Source organism: Hippocampus comes, unplaced genomic scaffold, assembly GCF_001891065.2.
Source record: "Hippocampus comes isolate QL1 unplaced genomic scaffold, H_comes_QL1_v1.1 scaffold132, whole genome shotgun sequence".
In the NCBI taxonomy this organism is placed as follows: Eukaryota; Metazoa; Chordata; class Actinopteri; order Syngnathiformes; family Syngnathidae; genus Hippocampus; species Hippocampus comes.
The window spans coordinates 2929799-2941959 of NW_017805467.1; the positions used below are offsets into that span (position 1 = coordinate 2929799).

Consider the following 12161-nt stretch of genomic DNA (forward strand, 5'->3'; position numbering starts at 1 on the left):
CTGCTTAACCTTCTCAAAGCCCCTCATTGGATAATCACCATAACAAAACAATCACAGATTGGATGACGTTCTTTTCACCATCACCTTCGCATTTGTAATCAGATTTACTCAAGACTTCCATGTTAACAAAAGGAAAATTCATATATAAAGTGTTATTCGAGTTGTTCTGTGTTTATTTTTATATTGCTGACATATGACACAGCAGCTTAAAAGGTTAAACTGAGCCATGTTTGGGGGGGAAAAAAGATCTCACCCACCTACAAAGTAATTAGGTGACTTATTTTACTGAAGTGCATAAGGTTGATGAAAAATGCTGCAAAATTGAAACTACTTTTAACCCTCGGGTCGACTTGACGCTCTGTGACAACTTGTGAAAAGAGCAAGTAATCAGTAAATAATACGCCAGCAATATATACAGTAGCTTGTGGACCCTTGCCATTTTGTACAATGTCCCAGCAATGAAATGTGTTGTTCTATTAATTATCAGAGCATTGTGTTATAGGTGTCAGAATTGGAGGCACAGCTTGGCCATCCTGCTGCTGCTGCTCACACTGATAAGGAGGAGCTTAGCCGCTCACTGGAGGAGCTGGAAGCCTTGCTTAGTGCCAAAGACCAGGTAATTTATTAGACACAAACCTCCCACTGTGTAGCATGCAGATCCATATGCGTTCGTTATTCAAATTTGACTTGAATTGTGAACGTTCCAAGCAGATATAATTTTTTGAGATGTTGATGTATTGCTGAAGTGAAACTCAGGAGGTCTGCGAGATAGCGAGTTACTAAACACGACAACAAGAAAGATGATACTGGAGATAATTTAGCTGCATCTGCATGTTTCAAGACCTTGCTTAGATAATGTGATGGACTTGATCAGAATAATGAGAAGAGTAACAACATGCAGGCAATATCTCACCAATTTCTGACTACTGTATTCTTTTCTGATTATGATTAGGAGTGTCAAATTAATTTTCATCAGGGACCACGTCACAGTTAGTTACTGTTATGATGACGATGAAAACCATGTGCATGTACAAGGATGTCCCAATCCAATCACATGATTGGAAATCAGGGCCAAGCACGTGATTTTCAGATGCTTGGAGCATCTTCTGATTTTTTATTTATTTATTTTTTTAGCTCACAAAGTGACCAAATAATTCAGATCCATAAATATCTTGTCAAATGGAACAGTAACAGTAATTTTCACTAATTATTTTTTTTCGGTGGGCGTATAGCGGTCAGAGTGACAGGAAAGGGCCACAAACAGGCACGTGTCCTCGTGCAAGGTGCTCTCCCTCCTCGCGGCAGCAGAACTTAAATTGTGTTTGGAGCAACAAGGAGACACAAATAATGTGCACACACTCAGACTACGCCAACAGATACTTCTGAAATGGCTTACGTCTGCCTTGACTGATATAATGCCGCCTCACTGAACGGAATCGTCATAGTTGAGAGAGTGACAAGACAGATGATGAATGCGATACGTCCAAACGACCTAAATTCAAATGGAAGTTGAACAAAAGCAAATTATTGGGTGACGAGCAAGCTTGTTCCACACTGGTTGCATTTAACAAGGTCATAAATCAGTAGTATTGTTTGTAGATTATACTCTATTGTGATTAAAAATAAGGTGAACAGTAATGTTATGAGAGTAAATTGGAAGTACAAGTTTGTGTGAAATTGGACTGTGTGCTTTACATTGATTTGCTTTTTCAATTCAATAATTATCGATGCTGAACACGGGCATTTCCTGTTCAAATACATGGGCAGGAAGTGAACTTCAGCATTGTAGGTTACGTGCCTCCAATTACCAAGCACCCATTCATTGCCGGCAGTTGCCGCAAGCACTCACACAAAGAGAGGTTGTTGTTTCTTTCTGTTGTCAATAAACATGCTTGATCACACTACTGCTGCATGTTGGCATTCAACAGTCCAACGTATTTAAAGGTACAGTGTATAGAAATCGGGGTCATTCAGTAGAGAACTAATAGAATGCAACAACCAAAACTCGAAGCGCATGTATTTTGAAGCACCGCACTACGGTGCCTTGGAGAGACCATACTTTGCAAAACTTACCACCAATTTCTTCAGTAGAGGTGCAAGCAAAATGTCATCCCAAATGACATGTTGTAGTCATGATGTTGAGGAGCTATGTTTGTTATGTTTTTCTCCTTTGGGTATCCATAGCAGAAAGATGACAGCGAAACATGGCAGCTTCCTGTAGGGGAGGCGCGCCATATCGAATATAATTAATGATTACTTCATCTAGTTACATAAAAAAAAATATGTTGGTGTGATACAACTTTTTTTTTCCTGATTATTGAAATTTATAGTGGGTTTTGGAAATACTGAACACTGAAAAGAGTCAACACATTTTTACACACAATCCCTTTGAAGAATGTGTGTGACATACAGTATGTATTCTCTTACTGCCAGAAAAGCAACTCAAAGTGCATGTTGGAGACCAGAAATGAGCATGCGGCTGCCAGCATATTGCTGGCAGGTAAATTTATCATCGGGGCATTTATAACATATTGAAAATAAAGGGAAGACCAAATGCCTTTTTTAAAGACAACGAAAATTGACTTGAGTTTATGTTAAATATTCCTTTGTTTGTTTTTTGCTATCATAGTGTGTAACCGATTGAAACATGATTAAAAGCTTTCAAAACAAATTCAAGCTGGACCTTCTTTGAAACACATCTTTCATTGAAGGTCAAACTTGAATAGGCGAATCTTCTATTTTGGGTTCATGTTTTTTCATCCGACGACAGAGGAGCAGTGCCTCACCAGCCGTGGACCTCACTGCATGTGACTGGTACGGCACAGCTTTTAATGCTTGATGCATATTATTTATTTCCCTCTTTTCAGCGTAGGTAATGCTCTGTAAAATGTACTCACAGCAAGAAAGGTGGCAAAGAGTTTTTAAAGAAACTATTTTTAAAAAAAGAATTAGCAGACATGATAACTGAAATGTCGCTGGTGTACAGAGCATTTTCATTGATATCGCCAATTCACATCACACTTCCCTGGAAATTCTGCTGTATGTTTTACAGCAGTACAAATGTGTTGCCAATCAGTAGCTGTACTACACTTCTCAAGTGAGGAAAGAAATGGAAGTGGACCACTTGTGCCCTCACATAGGCAACCGCTGACAGTGAAATCACAGTGAAATATTCCCTTGAAGTTGTTGCTTTTCAATGTCTGTCAAATTAGATAAGCAAGATGCATAATCCCATTGAGCCTAACTTTAAAGTGCCGTAGTGTGTGATAAATGATCTGTTTTATAAGCAAAAGAACAAAAAGACAGTGACGGTCTGTGGTAATATTAACAGTGACGGTGCATCCCATGTGACATTCTTGTATAACCGTTTACAGGAGATACACAGTCTACGGAGCAAGAAAACTGACGTGGGGGAGCTAGAGAGGGAAAGAGAAGAGGCCATACAGAGACTCCAGGTAAGTTGTTTGTTTTCTCACTTCTTTTGCCAGGCTGCGTCACATTGCAAATAAACGGGGGAACAGCTTGTGTTGTATTGCCGGAAAATGAGGAGTAGCACATTTCCAACTACAGATTAAGTGATGTCATTTGCTCAGTGTTTTGACCAAAAAACAACAACAACAACAAAAGAAGCTTGGTCTTTCTTTCTTTCTTTCTTTCTTTCTTTCTTTCTTTCTTTTTTTATTTATTTTACTTTTACGATGCACACACTTTGCTGCAGTGAAGGTGCATTAACAGACTGCCAGTCTCACTCCATCTCCTCATTAGGCATCTGATTAGAAGGCAATCCTGTGGGGAAATGGAGTAGTTAAAGCAACGCTATGTTGTAATTGTGCTTCAATCAGCTTTGCCATCAACACGATGCTTCACTGGATTGTCATATCCATGGGGCAGTAAAAAAGAAAAAAACACCTTAAAAAAAAAGGAACTAAACAAAAAAACTACAGTAAATCCCACATGGCATAGGGACAGAGCCATCTCCGAAAAACAAAACACAAGTAACTTATGCCACACGTCATACCTGTGGGCAAATTTAGACTCTTTCACCTAACATAAGTGTTTGCAAAATTAAAACCAAAAAAAAACACTGACAGGAAAGCAAACTTACCTCGGAAGTCTTTCTTGGCATTCTGCATTTGCTGAACAGTGGTGATCTCTGCTGGGACAAAGGGGAATTGCAATATGCAACAGAAGAATATGAAGCAGACTCAACTTAATAGCCTTCCTTCCATCTATCCATGTTCTTCCGCTTATCCGGGATCAGGTTGCGTGGGAAGCAGCCTAAGCAGAGAAGCTCGGATTTCTCTTTCCCCAGCCACTTGGGCTAGCTCTTCCGAGGGATCCCGAGGCCGTCTCAGACCAACCGGGAGACATAGATTCTGCAGCGTGACCTAGGTGGTCCCCGAGGTGTCCTCTCTGTCGGACATTCCTGCTGTGAAACACTGCTCTGCATGACAAATTGGAACGGTGAATTTTAACGAAAGCGATGTTTTTATTTTTGAAAAAAAAATACTCTTATCATTGGGAAGGTTGTTTAAAAACATTCTAAACTATTCTGTAACAGTTGATGGTTGAAAATTATTGTAATTTAGAATGCAAAAAATGGGGGGGGGGGATCAATACATGTAAAATATTTTACCGGTGACCTTACTAAAAATAAGTTGACCCATCCAAAGTTTGAGAAACAGGTTTTAACACATATGGAAAATACGTTCCACTACACTGGGGGTCAGCAACCCGTGGCTCCAGAGCCGCATGCGGCTCTTTAGCGCTGTCCTAGTGGCTCACTGGAGCTTTTTCAAAAATGTTTGAAAATGGAAAAAGATGGGGGAGGTAATTTTATTTTTGTGTTTTAATATGGTTTCTGGAGAAGGACAAACATGACACAAACATTCTTAAAGTTTTCCAGTGCTGTGAAAATGTGTAGAATAAATATTAAATTTCAACATTTCTGTTTTTGAGGATTTGCGACATAGCCTGTGACACGTTTCTATTAGCAGAGCGGGATGCCAGGCAAGTGGCTGTTGTCAAAAAAAACAGCATTTCATGTACAATTCACCGAGGGTACTGGCAAAGAATGGGAATCTAGAGGGCTGAGAGAAGCATTTTACACGTGAGCTACGATAGTTAACACGCTGCAAAAGTGCGTCCCATGCCTCGTTCATCTTCGCAGACGTGATGGTTGTTGCTCATGATGGCACGCGTGTGTAAGTGCGTGCGTATGCCCGTGTGTGCGATAACGGGTCAATCTCGGGAGGTTGGTTGATCGAAAAGTAGATCTTTGGTCAAAAAAGGTTGTGCACCCCTGCTCTCCAGATGCACTGCAGGGGGGAAAAAAAATTTAATCATGAAGGCTCAATGTGTATTTGTAGCCAATTTAGTCATTTTGATAGTAGGCTAATATAGCTAATAGATACATACAGCAAGTTTTGCCTTCATCGTAAGGCTTATATAAGGCTTTTAATTTTTTGCAGCTCCAGACATATTTGTTTTTTGGTCCGATATGGCTCTTTCAACATTTTGTATTGCCGACCCCTGCTCTACACCTACCACAATAGGTTGAACCATTTGACAGGGACAGTCTTATTGGCTGACAAGGTGACCTGTCTGCTTCAGGGGCGCGTTTGGAAATATGCTCTGATTGCCTGCTGGTTCACGCCGACCGTTCGGACATTCACAGTCGTTGTTGTGTGTGCCGTTCAGTTATTCAGCGTACACAAAAAAACAGTGTGCCGGAGCGCGCTCTCTGCATTCCAACTGGTGACATGGTGCATCAGCAAGTACACGGGAAACAGTTCGAGCATGAGTTTCTGGTTTATGCATGATGTGTTTGCAAATTAATGGGAGGAGCGCACACTGTGCCTCTCCAAACTCACACACTCAGAGTGATATAAGGGGGTCAGAGTGAATTTCTGAACAGTACCCATTGTCAGGAGATGGGGATTTGGACCTGTATTTGGCATTGTTGCGTGGAGTTAGCATGTTTTTGCTGTGGTTATGCGTTTTTTTTCCCCCTGGTAGACTAGCTTCCTCACGCATTGTCCAAACTCTGCGTGTTAGGTTCATTGAAGACTTGCCCGACAGTGTGAGCGTGAATGGTTGACAGTCCAGGGTTACTTCTAGGATAGACTCCAGTTACTCATGACCGTAATAAGGACAAGTGATGGAGAAAACGGATGGATCCACTGAGTCATGTTTGCATTAAGTTGCTCCACAAAAATAAAACAACTAACTAGTCATACATCAAACGAATGAAAAAAATGCAGTTTCTCTGTTCAGTGATGCCATTTGTTCAGTTTCCTTGGAAGGCTTTGCACTTCAAGGACAAAATAAATTAGGTGCTTTCCCAACTCAAAGTAGGAAATATGGTCAATGCATCGCCTTGATTAGGTATTCTATCATTTTTAGCCCCGTTGTCAGTTTTGATGCATGTATATTCATGCTTGACCTTGCTGTCTTTGTGCCTATTTCATAAACTGTTCATTGATAATTCACCACGCAGAGCTTTTCCATAAAGACCTCAATTGCCAATTTAAATCTGCATTATTACCAGACGAAGAGAGCAAATAGCCTGGAACACCTTGAGTAAAACTTTACCGCAGCCCATTGCAAGATGGGAAATACTGAGTTCAAAGCAGCTCCTGAAGTTGCTTATGCTGAAGCATGTCTTGTCTATGTGCCAAAATGTCAATATAATCTGGTGGTATACTTCTGCAATGAGGGCTGGACATTTGATCATGGGGACGATCAACAAATTCATTGCTTCATTTCCACTTCATTGATTGTATTTATTTATTTATTTGAACAAAATGGGTGAATCTCTGGGCAGGACAGTGTTTTAGTGGGTACCATGTCTGTCTCACACGTGCGGGACTCAAATGTGTGAAGTGTATGTGCCCTGTAATTGGCAACCAGATGGAAGTTACCCGGTATACAGCTCACCCATGAACCTAATGAAGACAACAATTATAGAAAGTGGATGGAAGAAGCTCTCTGAATGTTCTGAACTCCTGTTTCCATGGCAGTGGTGTATTGAGCAGAATAATCCTGCTCAGAGAGGAGAGTAGTGCAGCCCATTTCGATAATCACAAACAAAAAATTGAAAGAATTTACGATTAAAGTTTGACCATTTCTTTGCAGGAACTTGAGAGACGAAACACCGAGCTGGAGGGTCAAATCAAGAGCACCGAAAAGACGCTGTCCTCCAGCAGGGAAGAACAGGAGAAAGCCGAGGTGGAGGTCCGGCATTTCCTCGAGGCCCTCGATGTCAAAATTTGCGACCTGAACGACTTGAGACAAAGTCTGGCAAACCTTGTTGATAAATAGTCCCAACTGCAGGCAGTGTGCAGCTCCGCAGTCAAAGCACATTTCCTCCACTACTCTGATCTCATTTGTATTTGTCAGACACTGCAGTTTACAGTAGATCTTGGTGAGATCATTGCGTGCATAAGAAACCTCTCATCGGTACAATGCGCACAATGAAGCAATGAAATGCTTCATATTACAATAGGAACATGGCAGACAAATTTACAGTGGCCACAAACAAGCACCGTAAGAAGAAAACAAACCACTGCTTATAGTGTCATCATTCAGTTCTTTTTGCCAAACCAGACATTTATAGCAACAACATGGGATTGTTTTTTAAGGACATTCTGGGCTTATCACAATATTTGGTTTCTTGGACAACGATGTTCATATTTGTGTTTGTAAGACATCATTTAGTCATGATTTCTGAATTACTGCCGGTGTCATTCTCCTAGACTGTGGCAAATGCACCCGGTTTGCACTGCACTGCACTGCAGGTCAGGGAAGGGACAAATGGAGATAAAAAGGCCTGATTTCAAGTCAGCCACAGTTCACCATCAGCAGTCTGGTCTGGACTCCCAGCAGCCAGACCCACACTGAGCACCCTGATCTGTCTGTGGAACACCAATGTGCATTATTCACTCGCTTTGTTTCAACTGCTCTTCTCTCCATTTTCTCTATTATTCATGTTGATCGATGGCGTTACTCGCAGCAAGAGCGATGCGGCAAAATTGAAGCACAAAGACGGCGGCTTTACCCCACTCTCCACTGTCTCGCACCCCAATGCCAATCTCAGTTTTACATCATTAATGCTTGTGCCAAGTTTGCTTTTGTGTAAGAATATCAGTATTGCAATGATCTAGTTCCGCATCAGTGGTGCATTAACACTATTTCCCACGCTCCTCACAAGATTTGGGCATAAAAGCCTTTCAGCCTAGAACACTGCATGATCTCAGCAGTATGAAGTAATGTGAAACTTCATGAATTGTGGATATGTGCACATGTGACTGATCGATAGAACAAGCACAGCTGCAGTAGTTTACGAAATGGGTACTTGACTGACTTGCCTCTCAACTTTGTAAAATTGCATAATTTTTGTATCTCCTCATTTTAATGTAATTTGGGTACAAATAGGTGCAGGCTATAGGCACCGCTCACGGTGCATTTAACTTGCTTTACATGTGATTGAAACAGGGTTGTCAAAATCTAAAATTTCACCACATTGCATTATTAATTAACCTGTTTAATGGATGAGGAGTTGATTACTTGGGCTCAACTTTCATTATCTCAAATGGTCAGAATAATCACTCGTAACATCTCATGGCCGTCTGCCTCATGAACAAGTTCCACTATGATTTTAGCCTGGTCAGCTACATCCGACCTCAGTTGCCACTTGCAAGCCTTCTTGAATATTAGCAATAATGTTTCTGGTGTTTGTAACTAGTTTTTCATTATTTTGGGGTAAAATAAATCTTAATGCTTTGTTCATCTTAGCAATGCATGTTTTTGGCATAATTACAAAAGATGTCTATTGCAGCATTTTTTTCATGAGTAAAAACAACAAAAAAAACCAGAATGGCTTCTCATCCTGAGTACCACACATTGTCCAAACAATTTAGAGCACAAAAAGCCTTTCTGGCTTTACTACTTCAAACAGGCAAGTTTTTCCTACATTTGACCCTCATCTCAGAATTATATAAAAAGCAAAAAAAAAAATATATTGATTTTTGGACCAATTATTTATACTTGTGACCTTCTTTAAAGCATTACAACAAAGTATTATACGTTCAGAATACTGCATTAGGGTTGTTTTTGACTGCTGACATGAAATAAGTACCATCATCAGAATTCTTCTGCACATTGTCACGAGTATTTAATATCATAGGTTAATTTGCTCCTATACACCCAAGGTTGATTCCACCTCATATTTTACTCCAGTGAATTCATGCTGTTGCAACAAACTGGTAGCAAGGCCAGAAATGAGAAATGCTACAGTAATTTTTTGCTTTTTACAGACTGCAGTAAGACATCTGAAACATCTGTTGTCAAACAATACAAAACCAAGTGTTACTACCTAAACTAGGATTAACATGCCATCATAATAAAGGACACTATTCTCTTGTAACTGCATTATTCAGTTTATTTGAGCTTTATCTGTACGTACAACTCGTTATGTTACTAAGTGTTGGTAGATTTAAAAAATAAAAACACATAGGGAAATGTGGCCTATTAGGGTCACAATGCTCATTTCTCATGACAATTTGAATATGTTGGTATGTGAGTTTGAATTGCTTATATTTGAACTCTTCAATTAAAATGTATCCTTTGACATGTCATTTCCCACTGTCATTTGCATTTACAGTATTAAAATGGGCATACTGAATTTAACTTTCTATCCCTGATTTGTTGATACTCTAACACAGAGCTGCTGTCTGTTAGTTACAATGTGCATTTTGTACATATGCAAAAGACTAGTTTTATACGAAAGGCAGATCGGTGTCTTCCAGTGACGTCAGCCAACACGTCATGAGATATTTTCATCTACGTTAGTGACTGAAGGTGAGCAGTCAGTAAAGGCTTCATAGCACTGACGTCGTTAAATGGCTTTGAACCTGAATGACAGACTGTTACAGCTTTCCAAAGCTGCCCAAATCATCCAGTTAGCAAATGAAAATCAGATATCTGACATCTTTCAAACCTTTTGTCAAGGTTAATATCGCTCTAGGATTATTTTCAGACAACTTATTGCCATCTAAGAAACCATGAGATTAATTGAAGAGATTCACTAATGAATTACAGCAACCAGTGGAGTTTTCTTAAATTTATTTAACACAATGTGACGTGCACAGCTGACACAGTAAAAATGTCTACTTCAGCTTCTTCTTGGGGCGAAGGTTGTTGGTGTGTCCACACTTCTTCTTACGGCAGTTGACAGCACGTGGGTGCAAACGGGCATAGCACCTGAGAAACAACACAGCAAGAGTCAGATGTATTTGCGTGGAATCGAGCTTGTTAAATCGAACCCAAGTTAAATTAAGCAATGGGAAATGATTGCAGGGGTGAAAAGGGATTTTTCACAACTTACTTGCGGCAGATCATCTTGTCACAGTTGTACTTCTGAGCCAGTTGTCTGAGGGAAGGCTCAATGATGCCGCCACGCAGACGGAGCACCAGATGAAGAGTGGATTCTATTGGAGGACAGTTAGAAATAAATTGCAATCAAAAACACAGCTTTTGCGTGAGGCAGATGGATCGTTCCTCAGGTATTGGGTCTACAAAGTGTTACCTTTCTGAATGTTGTAATCAGACAGAGTGCGTCCATCCTCCAACTGTTTGCCAGCGAAGATCAGACGCTGCTGATCAGGGGGGATTCCTACACACATTTAATTCATTAGAACACATACAGGGGGAAAATGAATACACAAATCACGTTTGTGGAAAACGTTTTATCAGTATCAGGCGATTGTTTTCTGAGTTAGTAGGATTTAAAAGTCTCTGCTGAATATTTCTTCACCGATAGGTGCTCACCTTCTTTGTCTTGGATCTTTGCCTTGACATTTTCGATGGTGTCGCTTGGCTCGACCTCGAGGGTGATGGTCTTGCCCGTCAATGTCTTCACGAAGATCTGCATGTTGGCAGGCTGAGGAGTGTCACAAGTGAGAAGGGAGTTTAGCGCCGAGTTTGGAGCGGAGCAGCTTGAACCTCCAACCTCTCGGCTGCGGCAGCTTAAACTAACACACGCGGTTGGCGATCCAAACACGTATCTTTGTCATCGTTAGTCCGCGTTTTTTATGACACAGTCGAAAGCTTTATGACAAAGACGGCGTGGACCGACTTGAAGTTTGTAGCATAGTCAGCTAAAGCTAACGTCGGGCCAAAGCTCGTTGTGCTAAATGAGAGCAGGGGCCTCGCCACATGCTGACTGCTAGCGTGAAAACTGTTCCAACGACAAGTCTTTAGTGATGTAGATTTTATTTTGTCACGATCCAGACTACGGTCACGGCGTGATAAAACGAACAAGATGTGGTTTTTGGACGAATAATGTGTATTTCGACAACTTAACAGGAGAAGTAAAAGCTGGACAAAATGTGTACCTACCAGCCGCTAGCTGAGCCTCAACGAAAAGAGACCGGAAGAAGCTGTCACGGGAGTACGTCACTTCCTTTGCCACATGCCCTATTAAAATTCGTTTGTAAAAATTCCAGTAAATGTCAGTGATGTAGACGCAGGGGTGCCCATTACGTCGATCCTGATCTACCGGTAGATCTAAGACAGGTCCCAAGTAGATCCGAGGAGTGTCGAGGAGAAAAAAAACAACCAACCATTTGTGTGTCTTTGTACATGTTAGTAATATATTTTTTGTGTTAATTTACGCTGCACAGTAATCATCCTATCAGTCTTATTTTCACCCAAAAAAATATTTAAAAAATAAAATAAAGCAGGTAAATCTTGATTTTACGGTGGCGCGTGATTACGTCACCGAAAGTTGTGAGCGCTCAGCAGTCTGCAATTGCAGCTTGTGATCAGAGCTGTTGCGCTCTATCTTTTATCGTCATTCTCATTCAGAGTTTGCTTCGTGTACAATTCACCGAGGGCACGGGCAAAGAATAGGAATCTAGGATGTCCCAGGGAAGCACTTTAAAACGGTACGTGTGAGCTACGATAGTTAACAGGCTGCAAAAGTTCATCGCATGCCTCAGTTTCAGTTTCAGGTTGTTTCTCATCATGGTGTGCGTGTGTGTGCGTGTGTGTGACTGTGTGTGACTGTGTGCGTGTGTGTGTGTGCGTGTGTGTGTGTGTGTGTGTGTGTGTGTGTGTGTGTGTGTGTGTGTGTGTGTGTGTGTGCGTGCGTGCGTGTG

General features: G+C 40.9%; 2 protein-coding genes and 1 long non-coding RNA gene across 5 annotated transcripts in view; 1 reads left to right on the forward strand and 2 right to left on the reverse strand.

Moving 5' to 3' along the window:
* The window catches only part of homer3b (homer scaffold protein 3b), a 38881-nt gene extending 29191 nt beyond the window's left edge, over positions 1 to 9690 (forward strand). For all 3 annotated transcript variants that reach the window (XM_019875309.1, XM_019875307.1, XM_019875310.1), the window contains 3 exons: positions 503 to 616; positions 3375 to 3455; positions 7138 to 9690. In XM_019875309.1, the coding sequence (XP_019730868.1) occupies positions 503 to 616; positions 3375 to 3455; positions 7138 to 7323 (381 nt within the window). In that variant the 3' untranslated portion in view covers positions 7324 to 9690. The remainder of the gene's footprint in view (positions 1 to 502; positions 617 to 3374; positions 3456 to 7137) is intronic.
* LOC109519041 (uncharacterized) lies at positions 408 to 4799 on the reverse strand. Its single transcript, XR_002168869.1, has 3 exons — positions 4084 to 4799; positions 2698 to 2699; positions 408 to 421 (listed from the first exon to the last, which is right to left on the reverse strand). It is a non-coding gene; the product is annotated as an uncharacterized LOC109519041 (long non-coding RNA).
* Positions 9691 to 10108: 418 nt separating the features above from the next.
* Positions 10109 to 11501, reverse strand: uba52 (ubiquitin A-52 residue ribosomal protein fusion product 1). Its single transcript, XM_019875311.1, has 5 exons — positions 11401 to 11501; positions 10831 to 10942; positions 10589 to 10675; positions 10388 to 10490; positions 10109 to 10263 (listed from the first exon to the last, which is right to left on the reverse strand). Exons 2-5 carry the CDS (start codon positions 10931 to 10933, stop codon positions 10170 to 10172), a joined length of 387 nt encoding a protein of 128 aa, XP_019730870.1. The 5' UTR covers positions 10934 to 10942; positions 11401 to 11501; the 3' UTR covers positions 10109 to 10169.
* Between the last annotated feature and the right edge of the window lie 660 nt (positions 11502 to 12161).

Excerpts from the sequence above, each read along its gene's own strand:
- uba52 (XM_019875311.1), bottom strand. The coding sequence starts at position 10,933 with ATGCAGATCTTCGTGAAGACATTGACGGGCAAGACCATCACCCTCGAG. Across the intron at positions 10,491-10,588 it reads TGATTACAACATTCAGAAAG|AATCCACTCTTCATCTGGTG; the intron begins GTAACACTTTGT and ends GTCCTCCAATAG. Across the intron at positions 10,264-10,387 it reads GACAAGATGATCTGCCGCAA|GTGCTATGCCCGTTTGCACC; the intron begins GTAAGTTGTGAA and ends GTTGTTTCTCAG.